At 42.3% G+C, this 20,083-nt stretch overlaps 1 protein-coding gene across 7 annotated transcripts in view; it reads right to left on the bottom strand.

Moving 5' to 3' along the window:
* The window catches only part of SASH1 (SAM and SH3 domain containing 1), a 546,848-nt gene that overhangs the window by 190,791 nt on the left and 335,974 nt on the right, over positions 1-20,083 (bottom strand). For all 7 annotated transcript variants that reach the window (XM_085611636.1, XM_085611635.1, XM_085611634.1 and 4 more), the window contains exons 3-4: positions 17,704-17,754; positions 17,419-17,468 (exon numbers count right to left, since the gene is read on the bottom strand). In XM_085611636.1, coding sequence (XP_085467762.1) covers positions 17,419-17,468; positions 17,704-17,754 — 101 coding nt within the window. The remainder of the gene's footprint in view (positions 1-17,418; positions 17,469-17,703; positions 17,755-20,083) is intronic.

The following is a 20,083-nucleotide window of genomic DNA, read 5'->3' as shown; positions in this document are numbered from 1 at the left end:
CAAAGGCTAGACCAAATGCCTTTGCCAATGGTTGTTTATTTTGCTCTGACTAAACAATCAACAATGTTGTGTCTTGCTGATGCCATTTGGCCAGAAATTCAATGGATGACCAGGAATAACATCCAGTGCCCTAGGAGGTGTAAGGTCACCGCATATCTCCCAGTCAGGTGGAGAGTGATGTATGGCGACCAGCAGTGATGAGCGCGCAGGAGTCTCGTGTTTGTCACATGTGATGGCCACCAGTCAGGCCGTGAGCAGGATGTCCCACGACAATGCACTAATTCACAGAAACATTTCACGACACGCCACTGCACAACAAAGTGACCGGAAGACTCCAGTTACCATCTCGCTAGTTGAACTACTGTTTTTTGTATTACGTGGCCTATATTTACTGCATGCCACTGTCACTATTTCAAAGAAGTCTGTGGTTTTAGATCCTCTGTAATTTGAGTCTTCTGCTCCATTGCAAACTAGAGTCAAACCTGCAATTTCCACACTTTCTTTGCTTTGCTGCTGGAGACAATGCAGCCACGTTGCTTCCCAGACGCTGCTTGCAATCTGTCGGAGGATTTTAGAAATAGTTCCATGCTCGATTGAAAATCTAGGAAATGTCCTAAAATGTAAATTTCCAGCTCATATTTTTGCATTGCAAAACAATGTAAACTGTGTCGCTCTTCATGTGGCCAAAACAAAAGCTTGCGGTAAACAGAGCTAGGCCCCGAATCAACTATGAAAATAGTCAACAGTGAAAACAATTTATCCTGAATCCTATTTACATCGAGGGCATGCGGGAAAGCAGTGACAGGAAAAATGGGTTTAGCACCTACAGATAGTGAAAATGACATGCATATATATATATCTATTCATAGCCCAGATCTGATGGTCAAATGAAGCGGGAAGCAAGGAGTGTAAAATATACACGAAGTGCATCAGGCTTGACTAAGTCAGTTGCTTTCGGGGAGAAGTCGCATTAAACAGCAGACTCAAAGATCGTGTGGAAAATGGTGAATTAAAAGTCTGAAATGTCAGCATTTAGAAACCATGCCGTGCCTGGTCATTTCACCTAATGAAAGCTAGGATGGCCCACCTCTGTTCACCACCCACTTGGGCTACCCATCATCTTTGGACCCTACTATTCCCACTCTACTGCCTGTCCTACTTGTCTGGCCTACCAGAGAGGGGGTGTGGAGAGGTAGTGTACCAGAAGAATGGTGCGGAACATTGAGAGGGTATGTACCGAGAGAGAGGGGCTGGGTAGAGGTAGTGGGAGATGGGAGGTACAAACAGAAATGAGATGTAAAACGGTGTAGTAGCTAGTGGGGAGACAAAGAGGGGACTGCAAAAGAGACAGAGAGAGGTAAGATACGAGAGAGGGCCAGAGATGGCACGATGAGGTAAGCAGATAGCTTATTTTGGGAGAAAGTTGAAGTAGATGGAAGAGAGATACAGAGAGGGGGAAGTAGAAACACTGCAGGGAAGGCGCACAACACCCATTGGACTCAAAGGCCCCCCCCCCCCCCGTCGTGTGTGTGCCCGGGATGAGACAGCTTCCCGGGCACCCACAGAGCCGCACCCGAGCACTTCACAGGTCTTTAAAAGACCATTTGCATGTAATGAGGCCTTGCTGTTGTTTCACTCCTTCTAAGAGCCCCTGCAGCTCCACTCTGCCTATTGCTTAAAGATTCAGCCCCCCCCCCGAAAAAATTCTTAGCCGCCCCCCCCCCCCCGCCCCCTTCCCCCCGAAATTTGGCTCTAGTTGCGCCTCTGCTGCAGGGAGACAGAGTGAGTGGGGTGAAGTTGAGAGGTAGACACACAGAGTGGAAGTGAGGGACAGGCAGGATCATGAAAGAGAGGAGGAGTAGAGAGGGAATATATAGAGAAAGGTCATAGTTGGGGTAGAGAGAGTTGAGATCGAGAGGGTGAAGCCGTAGAGGGGTGCAGCAATAGGTAAAGAGAGACGGAAGACAAAGAGGTGTGCGGAACTAAGGAGACTGACATGGCAAAAAGATTCATTTCTAATTCCAACTGCCTCAGAGTATGAGTGCCAAGGTCAGGCAGGCCAGGCATCGATTCTAACTATCTGTCAAGAATTCCTCAACTGTCGCATTAAAATAGAATCTGTTTTTTTCCACAACACCAACATAATGTCGTCCATTTACCTGTCCCAATAGGTTTTCCGAGAGCGGGGGAGGCCCTGGGCAACTGTCCACTTGCCCATGCCTTAAAACGTCTCTGTCTTAGAGTATAACAGAAACCAAAAGTATGGCTCAGCTCTTAGAGCCAATGAACAAGCAAAGCAGCGCCTTGAAAATGTTTGCTTTGTAAATCACACAGCAAACCAGTCAAATAAAATAAAGTCTATACAGAAGTAAAAAAAAATGCATTCCTTTAACATGTGGAACCTTTGACATTAATATGTCACATTACTGCACTGCACTGAGAAATACTTATTAAAAGTGATAGTTTTTAAACATAAATCATGAGTGAACTAAGAGGCAAGACAGTTGTCATGTAAACCCTGTAATTGATGTTTTTATACTGCAATGATTTTCAGTAACTATGCAAATGTAATAAATTCAAATTGGTCCCTGTACGTGGCCCAGATTATTAGTGAGGAACATTATAGTCTATTAACCCCTTCAGCGCGGCGCGGATTACCGCGCCGTGCTGAAGGTTCCGTGCGGGGGCGGGGCCGTGACGGAGAGGTTCCGTCATGCGCACAGCGCAACCGACGCGCATGACGGAACCGCTCCGTCACTCGCATCGAAGGGGTTAAAGCAACCAAAACTGTTTTTTGTACAACTGGTATTGTGAACTCACATATTTGAAAGAGCTTTCATACAGGATAATAAAGAAAATGAATTTTGGTGAAATAAATTATTTGCTTAAGATCACACAATTTAAGTGGGGAAGCCGCAATTAATCCAGGTTTTCTGGTTCACTTTGTACAAACCAATCACTACAAGTGGCAAAGATCAGCGCCAAACTGTCTGTTAGCTCACACATTCACTTGCTAATTTACAAATTTGACAATGCGGAGTCAATTGTGTTCTCCCAATCACAAAATTGATGAGTTATTGTATTGTAAGAGCGCAAACTTATTCATTACTACTAAACAAATGCATCCACGTTGGAAGCCTGATCACGTCATGCACCATGCTCGGCTTCTTATTAGGCGAACGTTTTGTCATCTGCCAGGCTCTATTCCGATATTGGATCAGGACGTCTTTCCATGCTATAGCAAGTCTGACTTGAAGGCCTAATTGGTGTTTTGTGAAATCAGAGGGGTGCATCTTTTATTTGTCTCCTGGCACTGGCAGACTTTACGTTAGCGGAATAGCCTTTCAGAGCCATCGGCATGTGTCTTTACTGGTCAGTCCATACCTGCATATGTGGGTCATCGATTTGTATTTCCTTTTTTAATGTTACCTCTTTGATTTTACCTCCTTGTGCAGTTTTTACATCGCGTGAACTGGACCCAAAGGTATTTGTTTTATGCACGCACCAGTTACATTACAATTTTTATAGGCACAGAGAGAGTAAGTGATTTGTCTAGAGTCACAGGATGTTGAGCCAATGTTGAGACTCGAACCTTGATCCCCCAGTTCCAAAGACTGCAACTCTGGTCATTAGGCCACATCCTGGGGAGCGGGAGGGTGGCAGGTGGGAGCCACTTTAAAGCTCGGCTTGTTTTGGACTCGGGATTCCAAAAGGACCTTGAGCAGAGGGAGGCTTTAGGCTCGAGCCTGGCTCGAGCTTCCAGCGGCTCACCCACTGAGAGAGCGGCAGCAGGAGCTACAGATCTAAGGGGGTTGAGGTTACTCACCAGTCTAGAGACATGTAGGTGAGTAGAAGAGTTGCTATAGATAGGTATAAAGTAAAAGACTCTTCTGCCACGGAATTAAATATCAGCATTGAAGAGCATGTCCAGATTTTTAATCTTCTGTGTTGAAGGTAGGTCACAAAATCTACTGTATTTTAAGATTAAGCAGTATATCATAATTGTGAACTGCGGGGTTCTACGGTCTTGTATATGCTGAACAGTTTTATGAAGAAAGAAGACCGTGGAGCTACTCTACAGTCAAATATAATATAGCCCTATAGTCCGCTGTGGTGGACTCTAAGGCCATTAAAAGCCCGCTCCAGCGTTAAAGGTCCGAGCCAAAGGCGAGGGCCTTTGACATGGAGGGCTCTAAGGCTATTAGAACATTCTGCCCCTAGAAAGCAGAATGTTGTAATTAGTAAAACAAAGGCCTCAGGAAGCCTGAGGGGGTTGAAATTCCTTGGTGCTTCATGAGGCCTTTCTTCACAGCAACAGTTGTGAAAAAGAAACCACCTTGGAATGTTGATACTCCAGGCTTCTACCGGCCAATAGAAGCCCAGAGCACTCTATTGTCTTCAATGGAGCTGCCAACATTCCAAAGTTCTAATAGATTTTCGAAATGGGGCACGTTTTACATATTTGGTGTGGCTGATCAGAAAGAACATTAGCACAACATTCAAACTGTGATTTTCTTGATCTAAGATTACAATCAGTTCATGACGATTTTTTGCGACTTGTGTCCAAGAGCTTGGATGTCTCTAAGTGGCAGGGCTGTGTGCAGACAAGGGATGCAAGCATGCTGTTCCAAAAAACTGACAATGCATGCCAACAATGATGCTCAAACGGGCCAAAACAAATACGGGGTTTCTTGTTTTCACATGCAAAGGTGATGTGTCCAAGTACTCTGGTTTGGAAAACTCGTTTTGAGTAGAATCAAGACCGATTGTCATGCGATGGGCCTCCTTCTTCAGTACTGTATTGTATTCCCGACACACAGCAGAAAATATGAACTGTAACACTATTCTGAGGAATTCCTAAAGCTCAAATGTTTCAATTTATCACAACCATACATACATTCGTTCATTGAGTTGACTGCTTCCAGTTCAAGGGCATACCCATCTCACGATTCCGATTTGTTTTTGTACCGGCTAGCTCATCAGAAATGCCATCCATGACATATGTGTACTTCAACAAAACCTTTGCCTGAATACCTTATGCCCTTTGCGTACAGGTGCTGCTGACAAATCTTTATACAAGTGGGCTGGTTGACTTCCATGTTCTTTGGGGTCTGGCTGTAGTCTGATCAGGAGAAGGCACTCCGGAACAGATGAATGGCTAACCTACTCACAGGCATTACTTTTCACCAAGATAGGTGCACACATCGGACAGACTCAAGTTGCTACTATCTCTCTGTTCTCTAGGCTTGGTTGACCCATTTTGATTTGAGTAGAAGAGCCCAAAAGCAAGGTGTGCCTTTAATTGACTACATGCCGTATAAATTATGCTGGACGTGCAGACCTAGGGTACAGCACGGCCCCGTACTGCTTTTTGGTTCTAAATATTTTGGGGAGGCTTCCTAAGAGTGAAGATGGAGAACCACCTTCACAGTTCTTGAATTCCACAAGAAACTGAAAATCTGGCTCTTCACCAAGCTCCGGCCCAGAACGAATAAAGCAGAGAATAACAATAACGCTTTACCTCCCTTATCAAATCAACAACTACAGCTCCTGCTTCAACATAACATAAAATAGAACCACATAAAATAACATATGCATTCAAGGCAATGGCTCGACGGAGACTGGTTATCTCAGGGGAACTATCGTTACATAGTAAAGACTTTCTTTACTCTAAATGCCAGACAAATGGCAAACAGTATTTTAAATTTGTTCCAAATTCATATAAACGAAACAAATAGTAAAACATTCAAATGTTAAATTCACACATGTTGGTGCAAACTGTTTAGCGAAAGCACAGCGTTCCCAAGAGTCCTAAAGGAACTAACAATTGCAACTTGCTGGTCAATGCTGTATTTTTCCCACTAGGACAGCTTTCAAGTTTGTGTTTCCATTTGTCGTTTATAAGGTCTTTTGAGAGAGGCCATGGTGAGCCACTTGGCGGCCTGCATGCAATATTGAGGACTTGGTCACATAATTGCTCTGAAAGCAGTGGCTGCTATAAACGTTTCAGAGTGAATGTGGGTCCATTTATTTATTTAACAGAGAGGGGGGCAAAGCAGTCAGGAAAATGGGCCTTTATTATTCTTATCACATTTGCATGAACCATAAGGGAAAATAAGGCTGCTAGGGCTCTGACCTTGCATAAAAGAAATGGGAGGCACAGGCGGCCCATTCAATTATCTCTTCGCGGGGTTGCCATGGTAATGGCTCTTCGTGCAGGTCACAACTTTCTCAGTGGTGGTAAACACTGAGCTGTTTCATTGGCGCCACTGTGGAGGTAGCCATATTGGACCTGCTCGCTCACAATGAGCAGGAGGGGTTGGACACGTAGACGTGGCCAGGTTCAACCATTCTGTGGCTTATACGTATGAGATGCAGCGGAACTGGCTCGTCCAATTACATCTGTGCTTCCATGTCACAGAAGTGTCGCTGAGCTCATGAAAGAAAATAGCTCTACAGTAAAGAGAAGGAAAATGAGGGCCTAATAGCAACAACAACAGCATCTGCAACAAGTTCGTTTTTTTTCTAGGCTGTCCTCCCTGTCCCGCAGCACGCTGCCAAGTACACACACCAAGCCAGCGGTACGTGACATGCTGGCCCTGCTCATTATGGCTCTTTGGCCGTGTTTAGTTCTCTCTCGTTCCATTGTGTGGGCCACTGTGTGGGAGTTTCTTGAACCGCTTCCCCCAGAGAGGATGTTGGCAGAGAGCAGAGTTTGGCTCCATGCAAGAAGGACTGAGTCCAGAGCCGTGCACATTCTAGCGGGCTCCTCTGGTCTTTGCAAACACCGCATGCAAATTGCTTCCTTCAATCGTCAGCAGACTATGCATGTAAACAAAGACAGTGTAATCCTCCTGTCCCCTGCATCATCAATGTTCCCACAAATACCTGGCTCACCATGGAAGGCACACAAAAAATTCCCTGTGAAAGGAATTATGAAAAAATGTCCATTCACAGAAACTCTAATTCTTGAAGGGGTTATCCAGTGGCTAGCTTTAAGGTATTTGGGGCCTGTGAGTATGTCCAGTAGTAGAACGTATCCTGTCATGATGTGGCCGCTTTGCTCGATCCCCTTTCCCCCCAAACCCTTCCACGATAAATACCAACCAGTGCGGTGCACAGAGGACAGGACTGAGATGTGCTGTCATGAAGTAATAATTCTGCAACTATAATCACAGAAAAGCATCTTTGGGGCTCCCACCCACCATATACTCACACACCGCTTCCTGAGGGTGGGGGCAGAGGAATAACCGACATAAGGCGAGTGAAGACAGTGGCACTTATCGACCTAGCATAATAAGAGAACGTGATTGGACAGTTTCATTTTAGATTTTAATCAAAATTTCAATTATTGATTGGTGAGCGCACTCAAATATGAGGATGCATGAGGGAGTCTTGGTAGCACAGAAAGGTGAGTAATGTCCTCTTGCCCTTTACATAACATGTTTTGGCCTCACCTAGGAATTAATAGGTGTGTGAAATCGAATAGTTTTTATCATAACGGTCTGTGAAAAGTAAGCGAAAGGTGCAAAATGTGCTTTGCTAGTATCTCACAACTTATTTTTCTCTTGAGCGCAAATTTTATGCAAACCAGTTTCTGGCAAGAGACTGGTTGGAGCAGAAAATGTCTTTCAATAAAATGTTTTCTGCTTGAACCAGTACACGCTGCAAGCAAAAAACAACATGAAATTCTATAATGGAAAACTCTGCAATTTTCACATGGCATGACATTTGCAAATTATGCAAGCATAATTGAAATTTCACCTGGGTCTACTCAGCATATGCAAGACAATGAATGCTTAGGTATAATTTTATCTTAATTGAAATGATGGTTTTGAATGTGCTCCCAGGCTGTGCTTTCTTGGTCATGAGCCATGAGCAATTCTGCTATGATTCATGCCCTGTAACAGAAGAAGCTAGCCTTAAATGAGCATATGTAATTGTGATGCCAAGAAATGTGTGATGCCTCTCTCGCACGTTTTTCTTGCCATGCAGCTGCTCGAGCGCTGGCAGCAGACAGCTGCTGATAACAGCACATGTTACCCACACAAGCAGGCTGGAATGTGGAACCAACGCACAAAACATAACATGTCCCTCACCATCTGAATTCCTTTCAGTACCATCTGAGATGAAAACAGACAAGATGGACATGTTTGACCTGGGAAGTTATTTCCATCATTTATCTGCAGTCACCGGCCAGGCATGGCGAAACTATCCAAGATGGCCGAAGTGCATGTGTCCACATTGCCAACTAGGGTCACGCGTGAGGTGTGCAGTATGATATGTAAATGGTGGGCTGCTGGCCACCTTTTAGATACATTATTGTTTAGCAATGCAGTTTTAGATAGAGGGAACAAGACCATGAATATACTGGCACAAAGAACAACTAAAATAGAACGCAACTCATTAAATAGAGTCCAGTCGGCCTTCACATGTGACATAGAGGTGTCATCACAGTAATGCTGCCAAAGGGAGCCTGAACAAGGAAAAAAACACTAAGACAGGGTGAGTATTTAGTGTTAATCACCTGCTTCTCAAAGGGCTGTAATAACAGGCGCAAGTATTACTCAGTAATACTCATTTCGTAGACCTTTTAGGGTTCAGGTAAGAGTCGACCCCACGGGACTCGAATGTGTGTTTCACAGCTTCTATAGAGATTGTGAAAAAACCTGCAATATCCGAATGTATTTTATTGACGGTAGATCTAGTTCACGGGTAATTTTCCCAGCTGTGGATGGTGGGTCAACAGAAAGTTGGCCTTAAGCCATATACACCACGTAGCGATAGATGTGTTATGGTTGCAGTTCAATACAGAGCAATACTTCCCATGGTGCAACCTGAGCCAGCCGATCCTTGGTCATGAAATGTTCACTGTAGAGACTTGGGAGGTTTCTGTAAGAGAATGAGGGACATCACAATGCGTGGTCCAAGATGGCCGAACATTTACATCCCTGGCGCACATCTCACGATCAATGCTACAACTTCTTTTTGTATTTCCTATGGAATAACACCAAATTGAGGCCTTCAGATGCAATGCTGACCATAGGAGAGGATCACTGAACAGTGCAGTGCCCTTAACTGGTTCATGGTTTTAGAAAATTATAGCAGAAGCTTAGTTCTGGAGGAGAAATACCTGCGTTTCCAAACAGTGTGAAATTTAGGGCGTATCCAGTGGAAAGTGGATAACCTGGACTCTGCAGAGGAGGCGGAGGAATCTCAAGTGTCGGCTCCACCTTAAAAAAAATGCAGGGCTCATCTCATGCCCAACTCCGGAGAATCTCTATCTCTTCCGCATGGAGGCCATGAGAAAGGTATGTGAAGCACAACCTCTTGGTCAAGCTCGAAATGCAGGTGCGCATTTGAAAGGTATGTTGCACCAGTGCATCTGTGTGGAATCTGACTAAGGTTTCAGAAGTGGAGCAAACTGGGAACTGCTGATACCTGAAGTAATAGTAAATGAGAAGACAACCAATGAAGTGAAGTAAGAGCTTCCTCTCAAATTAACCCACTGGCTCAAGTGGGTGCTTCCCAAGTGCAGCACAACAATGCTAGGATCAAACTGGAAATTGTTTTTGTAACAGGAAAAAAATCTGATATATTAACGTATGTGTGAAAAACATCCTCAAAATGGCGTCTAATTTAATATATAGATTATTGCAACTGGAGTAAGTGTAAGTAGCAACTTCCTCCGTAAGCTAATCATAAAGGTATATTTTAAACCCGATTCACCACCACCAAAGCAGGATGTGAGGGAATGATGTTAAGTGTTCACTGGAGGAAATAAGAAATGCAATTCAGCTTCTACTTATGTGTGGCTTGGTGGAGTTAGCGCAGACCTTATCCCCCATATTTTAGGATTTTCCCACATACACCAAGATGAGGAGATGTTGCGACTTTCATCTAATTCTGACATCTCGTTGACCAGCTGGGACCAGGAGTAGATATAAATTCCACCCCGCTTGTCGGTAAAGAAGGAATCTGTGGGGTTGGTGACGAACCAGAATCCTTGGTGATTGGCACGTGGCCTAGGAGGAGGGCCTTCAATGGTAATAAAATGGTGTCCAGCGGTGAAGGTTCATATGTCGCCTCTTTTCTTCCTGCTAGAACCGTGACTCTTCGAAGCACAGGTTTGCAGTGGGGAAATCAGGGCAAGGACGACTGAAGGCAAAACGTAGCAGATGGATCTGCAGCTACCCTTGGGCCACCAAATGACCTCAATCAGTTGTACCTTCTGGGTAAAAATGTCTGTGAATTGGTTGCCCAATGACGCAGTTCTGGACTTCCTATTTGTTCAACCATATCTTCAATTATCTTTACCTGTTGGATTCCTGCAGGTCCCACAGTCCTTGGACATGCTCTCTTCCCAGTTAATAACCAACGTTTACAGGGCATCAAACGCAGTATAGTAACGCATGCTTATGGCGACCCGTGTGTGCCTCGCCGCCTTGAATCGCAAACAAAGGTGCACTCTCGAGTGGGAGGGTAAATCCCTCCACCAGGGGTATTATCAGTGCCATTGAAGACTGATTAAAGAAAACACGCTCCTTCGAAGAGTACTTATCAAGCAGAGTGACGATAACTGTGTTTGAAATAAATGTTATCATTCTTCTCATACTCGTCCTCGTCCAATATTTCTGGCTGGAATTGGCGGCATCTGATTGGACAGTTTTCTGCATGGTTAGCTTTTTCCCCAGATATTTGGCAGAGATGTAGATCCTGATATCAAAAACATCAGAGAGGCACATTCTTCTGCCAGAGTGTTCTTCTGAAATATTTCAAGTAAACATGGAATGGATAATGGCAGGTGTGGAGCACAGAAGATTTCTTGTTTACGCTGCCAAGAGGGCTGTCTGGATAGGCACAAAGAGGTCTCTCCGGGGATGGCTTACACCGTACATCAGAAAGCCACTGGGCAAATTACAGGTACGTACAAGGGCCCTGAATAAATTTAGCTCTTTCTACACAATACAATATTAGATTAAGTTGCTCAGTACACCTACTATCAAAGCATATATATATATATATATATATATATATTTTTTACATTGATTTAAACACTGAAATGAATAATCCACACTTCTAAAATTACTCTTTCGTTACTGCTGGTCCAATTATGGTCCAATTCGCCGACGTGTATGAAATTTGAACTATTCATTTAATTTTGCATCCTTGTCCAGACAGACATAAAAAGGCTCCAGCAAATTATTGATAATAGGAGTTCCTTGAAGCACATCATCATCTTGCCAGGCGCTAGCGCTCATGTTTCCCTGGTCAGGCTTTGCGTTACTGCAACAACAGATCTTCAGAGCTCGTATTAAGGTGAGTGCATCTCCCATCCATAGGATACACTAACCGTTGGGACAGATTATAGTTAGAGAGTTTGAGAACAGTTTTACAGAAAAGTTCTCTAACCCACATGAACAATTAGCTGTGTGTACTATGAACAGGATTCCCCTTAATTTTAAAGTCTCTTGTTCATTTGCTAATCAATAGGCTAAAAACGGTGAAAATTCAAGGTAGTTTGTACGTGTTTGGAAAAGTATGAGGAGACCGGTTACACAATTAGTAACTGGGAACAAAAATAGCTTTTTCCACTGAACCAGAGAGGATTTTTCTTCACATCTATTTTGTAGCCAATTTTAAGGATGACCTCTATGCTGCAAGAGGGTTGGTATATTTTGTTTCCTTTATTAGAACTAAGGCATTTAAGCAGTTGCGCATTGCAAAATCTAGGGACTGTTATGCAAAATGTGCTCAGTGGCCCCTGAGAGTCTCCCACCCTCCTTGGCATACATGCTTACCAATAAGAGTGCCACCCTAAAAAACCTCAACCACTCAGATTTAATGTTTCATTACAGTGTAGATTTAACTTGTTGCATCACTCATGACCAAATGTTACTGATAACGTTTTATTTTTACTCTATCATAGTTTCCAATATCCTGACTAACGGAGGTGATAATCATCTCTTTACTCTGGCATAATGCAACATTTAAAGTACACTCTTTACATCTGGTCTTAGAGAAGACCTTTTGAATTACAATCAAATATTTTTAAAAGCCATACATATACATGCATGCATACATAAATACATACAGGGGGTTTCAGCCTGCCCTCTTTATCCATTGGTCTGTGTAGTTTCATTCAGTTTCTGCTTCCACCTATCACAGGATACTGCGTGAGGAAATGGGTCAGCCCACTTAAGCTATTGGATCTCCTCCCTCTATCCCCTCTGATTGACAGCATTTTACCGGTGCACAATGTGCAGATCAGCATCACAGGTAGCCCCTTTCAGTGCCAGAGATTTGTGGGTAATGTGTCCAATTTTCCAAACACATTATTTTCCTATATCACATTTTTTTGTGCCGGAGCCCAAAAGGTCCCTAGACACTACTTCAGAGCCCTCACTCCCACTCGCAGTGTGCCAAATCCCACAATGGCACTGGAAGCAACAGCCATTTCTAAATGGGCCTTAAAACCATTTAAACATGGCCGCCCAGGAGAGACCATATGCACATACACAGATGACCATCTGTGAATGGCTTTTACTAAAGTATAACAATAAAAATTACTATCTTACAATGGTTTGTGACAAAGCATACAAAAAACAATTAAAGATGGCTTCCTATTACTCTCACATGCATCTGGAAGCATGAATGACCATTTATTAATGTTTTTGATATATTTCACCAAAAATCATTCAAAAGAACTAAGCACTGGCAAACACAGTAGCTCAGCAGCCAACATCAGATGTATGCTTGTTGGTTCTTGTAGCTTCGCATTAGTCACACCACAAAGGAGATACCTTAGTGGTTGCTCTGTGCAGAAAGAGTGGTGCATACAAGTAGGAGGGAGCACTAATATAGAAAGGGGGAAGGGGTTTCTCCAAAGGGAAAAATAAAATGTGCTTGTCCAAATGTGCACTTCTGCACAATTTATATACATATGGTTACAATCCCAAAAGCATACTTTTTTCAACTGGAATGAATTCTAAAAATGTCAGAAATCTAATCCAAATGTAGGAGTGACACTTGAGGAGCAGACTTTCAATTTTGCAGCACAAACTTTATAAATCTGGCGCTGAATGTTAAAGAATTACCTGAAAAAACGTCCTTTAAGTAATGATTCTTAATGAGGCAGGGTCACCAATTTATACATTTATTAAAAACACCCACAAGAAACCCTTTTGAACCTACTCAAAGGTATTCATGTACCTTGTGAATACGCCGGTAAACGAACGTGCGACCTTCGATACTGCTCTTAGAACACTGAGATGAGAAAAAATCTTCTAAGCACTAGACTATATTTGGGGATTTCTTCCACAACTTCACTGGCATTTGCAGCTTGATTTAGAATTTGGTGGTTGGAATACATTTGAGAAGGAGTAACCTGTCCACCTAATGCTAAATCAGGTCCTTAATAAAGGGCTTATAGGTGTCAGTGATCATGTTCATGACCTAAAAGTACCTCATTTTTATTGTTGTTTTTTTATAGCTCATTTATTGTTTTTGGTAGGCCACTGCAAATAGCTTTGCAAGGAGGGGAAGGAGAATTGAAGGAAGCAAGGTGGGAGCAAAGTATCCTTGGAGGAATCATATTTAGTCTATAGTTCCTTGCGATAGGAGCAGAGAACTTTGCTCTAATTCGCATCCGTCTGAAAAGATGTGTTTTCAGGGCCTTCCCAAGTCTTGGAAATTCAGCTCCAAATTGGAGTGGTAGGGAGGGACATGTTTCATAGGAAGGAGCTCTCAATGCATACCACTCTGCCCCTAGACGCTTGTATTTCTCTGGATGGACGACGAGTCAATTTGGGTACCTGACTAGGCATTTGGTTGACTGGTAAAGTATCTGCAAGTTGGATGTCGTTCCACAGAGAGCCTTATGCACAAGGCATAGTGTTTTGATTTCAGCCTCAGGTTGGTTGGAAGCCAGTGGAGATCTATCACAGCAGGTGAGACATTGTCTGTGCCCTTCAGGCCAAGGTGGAGGTGGGTAACAATGTTGAGCACTGTTGACAAAATGCTGCCAAATATTCTTTACTAATACGTTTTATCATGATTTTCCTTTATGTAGGATTTCTTCTTTTCTTTTTTCATATTTATCTAATTGATAATGAATTAATCTGGTTAATTGATTTCCACTGCTTGTTACATACATTGACAATTGTTACAGGATTGGGGGAGGGGGGACACTGGGAATTTAAGCTACTTACATTGTAATCTATTGTATGGGGGGAAAAAAAAGTTTTAGTTTAAGAAACAAAACGTTCTTAAAACCTTTCCGTCCAAAATAATACTGTATATATATTTGAAAACTACACATAAAATTTCTTAGACAAAATCTTCTTACTTAAAAAAGATGAAGGTCTAGCTCAATTTCAAACATCCAAGTGGCGCATTTAATAAACGTGACAATGCAGCTGACCGGGACAGACTCCATACTTTAAAAATAGAGCTTTAAAATCATACGGCACAAGGATAAAAACACAAAACAGTCCATCACATTATGAACACGTTTGTTTTAAATAGAAGACACACACACATTTGCTTTAATTTGTTATGAAAGGAGTCAACCCTGCAATTAATAAGGAATTCAAATGTAGTCTAAATGTAAATATCTTAGCCCTCATCCTAAGGTCACATTGGTATTTCAGATATGGGAAGGTACTGGGATCACCCAAAGAACTTTTAGCTAGAGCGACTGGGGTTTTGTCGCTAAACGCTCACATTCTTTTCCATTTGAGGCGCTTTAATACTAGCTTAGACACAACTGAATACGGTTGCAGAGAACCACCATAACCAATGTGTGAGTTTTCATAAAGAAATGTTAGTCATTTTATATGTAGTTTAAGATATTTCTGTCACAAAATGCTTCCAGAGTTTGTTTTAATAAACACCTTTTACACCAAAATGTAAACAAATAAATTTGGAAGCATAAGACATAAAAGTGAGTCCCTTGAAATGAATGAAACAAAAATATGCCCTCTGCCTTTTTAATGCCTCATTCAGGTTGCTTCGCAAATGCACTAGATATGACGCTGGTTGTACAGTGAAGAAGACAGCTAAGTGTATACGCACATCTGCTGAACGAATTTCAGACAGCAAGGAAACTCGGCAACCATAGGGCAATTACATGAGTACATTATGTGATAATAAATCATATTTATTAAAAACTACACACACCTATTTTAGGAATATGCATTAACTATCAGCCAGGGAATTCTCTTCAACTGATTCTTGAGGGGAGCTAAAAACCTTATCAAACATAGGAAGTAACGCAGGACATGAACTCATATCCCGCCAACTCCAGCTCATATCCGGGAAATGATCTGCTCCACTGATGAGTGTGTACTATCATTATTTGTCAGTGAACAGGTAATAGCACATGCCAGGAATGATGGCTCTTGGAGGTGACAATCAGCCACTGACATCCTATATGATCTACAGGTCACAAGTTTGCATCCCAATAGGGTAGACTCAGCCTTAGTCATAGTAATAGTAACACCTGTTATTTAGAGCACTTAAAAATCGCAAACGTGCAGAATTAAGTCATCATAATGGTGCCCATATGTAGGATATTTAAGATGGCCTCCACCTGGCAGATCTAATTTCCAACTAAAGGAGACACCAACCAGGATTGCGAAAAGGAGGGATTGGTAACATCCTGCTACAAACTGGAGAGGGATCAGCCATAATCTGACACTTCCACGTAGACATTAGCCCAGAAAAAAAGGCTCCTTGATCGAAGCCAGATCAGACACTCATTTCTGGTGGCCAAAGCCATCATGTATACACCTTTGCTCATCAATCTCATGGGCAAATAGGAATCTCAAAGACCAGATCCTGTGCATGCGTCAGGAAAGCCAGAAAGTGCCCTAATGCGGTGGATTTTGCCAGGGTAAAGATTCCAACATAGAGCAGAGAGTAAAGCATGTGTAGCTAAAGTCATGAATATCATCACGGATGTTACTTTTTGCACAATTATTGGCACGAACAACATGAACATTGCTGGTGTTTTGCTAGAGCCTGATGCTCATAACTCCCTCGTGTAACCTTTCTTGTTTGTGACCAACAGCAGAAGTTGAACAACACTTCCAAACTAGACCTTTTGATACTGCAGTATTTTCAACCCCTGCAGCCTTGTTCACTGGATCTCAAGACCTTCTCTATGAATCCCATATGGTCCTCATAAGGCCTGAACTATTGTTTTGGAGTACACTCCAGGGTAGGAATGTGGGCACTGGGCTACACTGGCAGTGCATTTGGTGTACCACCTATGGCAACCAATACTTGCCTCCTAAGGTTAATGAATAAAGGAGTATTTGTTGCTTGCTCTTGCTATATGGGTTTTATCTTCAAAAAGAAAGTAAAGTGAGAATGTCAGGGAGGAATCAGGATGTGTTCTTCCTAGAGACCTATGTACCCATTATTTGTTTTGTGCATTCTCGAAAGAGACAGCTGTCTTCTGCTATGAGAACATTCAGAAATTGAGAGTTAAAACACCACAGTTTGGTAAGCGGCTCGGTGTATAAATATCCTGCTATTCATTTGATTATGTGCGTCTTTATAGAAGGACACACCCAACTTTCTCCGACACGCTCATTTTACTCCATTGAGTGAGGGGTTCACAAATGCTTGTGGTGGTTCTCTGGACCGTTTCAAAATAAGACATACTATTGCATTTTTAGGACATTAACTCAAGTGTCATATGATAACTGTCCTGATGATGACCGCGGTATTTGCTACCAGAACAGGTTGAAACATCAACTTTTCTTAACATCTTGACTGTGTTTTAATGAATTCAGATCTACATCAGACAGGATTACTCAACTCTGCACCTTTTATACACAAGTATTATGGAGCTAAACTATTTTTTATGTAAATTCACCACATTCTCATAGTTTTTGAGCACTGTGTTACCATTAGTATCAATTTATAAGACCCACGCTCACCTGATGACTTGTTAAAAATAACTAGTTAATAATGGGTTGGTCCTTCCTGAATTATATTGTAGTTTATAAAATTACTATTTGTGTAATGTAAATCTAGTTTTCATACTCCTGTAAAACACTTCAAAAAAAAAAAAAAACAATAGTTCCTCATTGATTTTACTTACTTTAAACAATTCGATAGGAACCATTGACCACTAACACTTTGCATCTACTAAGGTTTTGAGAAATACAAGGTTGTCCATTTTCCTCTACATGGGCAGTGACATGCCAGAAGTACTGACATTCAAAAAAGGAATTATTTGCATTCTTGGGATTTGCAAGTGTTAGCATGGGCTTCTTCACTACCCAGACAGCACTTCTGCAGCCTCCCACGACCAATCCAAGCTTAAAGCACCATAAAATCGACAAGTACCCTAATCAGATTAAATAGACCAATGATCTTGTGCTTAAATCGAAAACCAAAACTTACTTCCGCTCGGTCTCCGGAGTAGATACCGCACTGCTGAAACCAAGGGATTCCTGGAAGAGAAGAGGTGTTGCCACTTACTACTTCAATTAAAAGGCATAATGTGGGGAAAAGCATTCATTCAGTTACTTTGTATTTACGCATGCTTTGACGTAAAGTTGTAGAGCACTGGAGAAGAGGGCAAGGAGAGAGGAAAACTGATTGATGGGCAAAAGAGCTCTTAAAGGAGGTTTGATACTCTGGCATAAGCCTGGATAAGAAGGGGTGAATGATGCAGTCCACACTTACCTCAAGCTGGGATCGCAGCTGGAGTGACGTGGGACTAATATCAGGTTTTTCCTAAAAGAAAGAGGAAAAAGTTAGGACAGTGAAGTACAACGCAGAGGTGACACATTACATAAGGCAAAAAACCAAGCAGAGAAAATATGTACAATTCTGGTATGTTAACACATAGGGGCACCTATACAATAACAGCATAAGCTATTGAGAACAATATACACAGTTGCACCAAAAATTGAGAGTATGAAACAGGCAGAGAGAACAAGATTATTATTGAGACAACGTATTATAATAAATCGGTTTACACTGCTCTTTAGTGCTATGGAGACACTTGAGCATGCCCGAAACCTTATGCACTGGTTGACTGCACAGGGCCACATTCATTTCCACACACTGCGGATGAGCAGCGTTGCCCACTCAATGCTACACGCCGCAAGCCTCAGCCCCCTCATTCCCAGCACTTAAATATATGTTTCCAAAGTGGTTTTGGTGCATATAATCTGGGAGTCTGTACATTTTGTGAGACTAGACGTAACAATTTAAACTGCACACGAGCACTGAAATGACTAATGGTCCTTAAATATTCCATGAAAATATTGCTCATCTCCGAAAGAGGACTCCAAATTGAAAAAAACAGATAAAATGTGACTGGAAGAATTTGAAGGATTTGCGACTTTTAGGCGTATAATTGGCCAAGGGATCAATGCACAACCTAAAGCAATCCATGTACCACAAAGGTCCGATGTAAGATTCTGGACAGGGTCAGCTCCGCCTTTCATCCTACTGGGAATGAGCACCACGAGTTGGAGGAGAGTAAACATTGATTAGTTACAGCACTGAGTAATGGCACAAATCTCCAGTAGGAAGCATATTAGAAAATGTTGTTGTTATTGTTTTTCGTTTTTTTTTTTAAAGATAACTATAATGGATTTTTTTTTAACCCAGAGATGCTGCAGGACCTCACTAAACACATTTCAAATGAAAGGTACACATAAAGCCCTTGGAACCGGAGAAGTCCAAGGGATCAGGAAGGATGCCAGTAATCTCAAGAAATGACTAAAAAAAGGCAGCTGAATTAATGACAGAATTAAATAAGCATCTCATGAAAAACTAACAAGAAGTATCTGAAAAGATGATCCTCAAAAAAAGAAATTGCCTGAAAGAATACCAAAAGGAGGCATCAGACAGAATAACTGTGACGAACAAGCATCTTGTGAAACGACCATAACAAGGATGCACCTCCTGGAATTACTGTCACAAAGAAACATCTTAAGAAATGACAGCCACAAACAAAACTCTGAAGAAATGACCACCAAACAGAAGCACCCCATGAAATCATCATCACAGAGAAACACACATGAAAACCACAAAGTAGAATCAGATACATTGACTAACACGAAGACGCACTGATAGAAACACAGCCTAAAAGCAGCATCTGTAATGAATAACAAAAGGCATCTGAAGAAATGACAACCAAAAAGAAGGATCAGACTTAAAGACCACCAAAAAAGCAGCATTTGATGGAATGGAATGACTGCTAGAAGGAGGCACCTCCGGGCAGGAGAACCGCAAATATACATCTAATGCAGTGGTTCCCAAACTGTGGTCCGGGGACCCCAGGGGCTCCGCCAAGCCTCCTCGGGGGTCCATGACCACTTAGATCATAACATAATAGTAACAGATTAATAAAGTGTATAGAAATAAAGAAGCTAAATGTACCATCGAAAATGTTAATATGTATGCATAATGTAAAGGAATTTGAAATTGGAGGCTAAAAATTACATTAGAATCTCAGATTGATTTGTGGGAGGAGTGCAAGTGCATCAAACAGAATATAATATGGACGATGAGTGGCCTCAAACTAATTTAGAAAAGCTCCAATCTTTCTATTGATATTACATTCTTTTAATTTTATTTATTTATGTTAGTAAATTAAATAAAATGTGTCATCATTTGTGCATTTGTCTCATGAAAGCTTTTTTCTGTATTTTTTGTGTATTGGTTTCCGGTTCAAATCATCGACAATCATTAAGTCCCTGGCATCCGGTAATCACTCGTGGGAGATTGGGGGGATGGGAGGGTTCCCGGATTCCAGTAATGATTCAGTGGGGGTCATTGGGTACCAGTAATGAATGATTAAGTGGGGGTCCCCAGAAGTCAAAAGTTTGAGAACCTCATAAAATTACGAATTCCGCGCAGCGTTGGGGGTGTTTTAAGTGTGCGCGACGCCGCCATGCTCATGACGGAACCACGCCGTCATGAGTCACGGGCGAGCTGTGCTCATGACGGAGTGGTTCCGTCACGGCGCCGCCCACTTACGTTAGACGCCCGCACAGGCGGGGAAAAGGCGCCGCGTGGGCGGAGCGGCAGCCAACGGCCGCGGCATGAC

This window comes from Triturus cristatus, chromosome 6, assembly GCF_964204655.1.
Source record: "Triturus cristatus chromosome 6, aTriCri1.1, whole genome shotgun sequence".
Classification (NCBI taxonomy): domain Eukaryota; kingdom Metazoa; phylum Chordata; class Amphibia; order Caudata; family Salamandridae; genus Triturus; species Triturus cristatus.
This window is presented reverse-complemented; position numbering and strand designations above follow the sequence as displayed.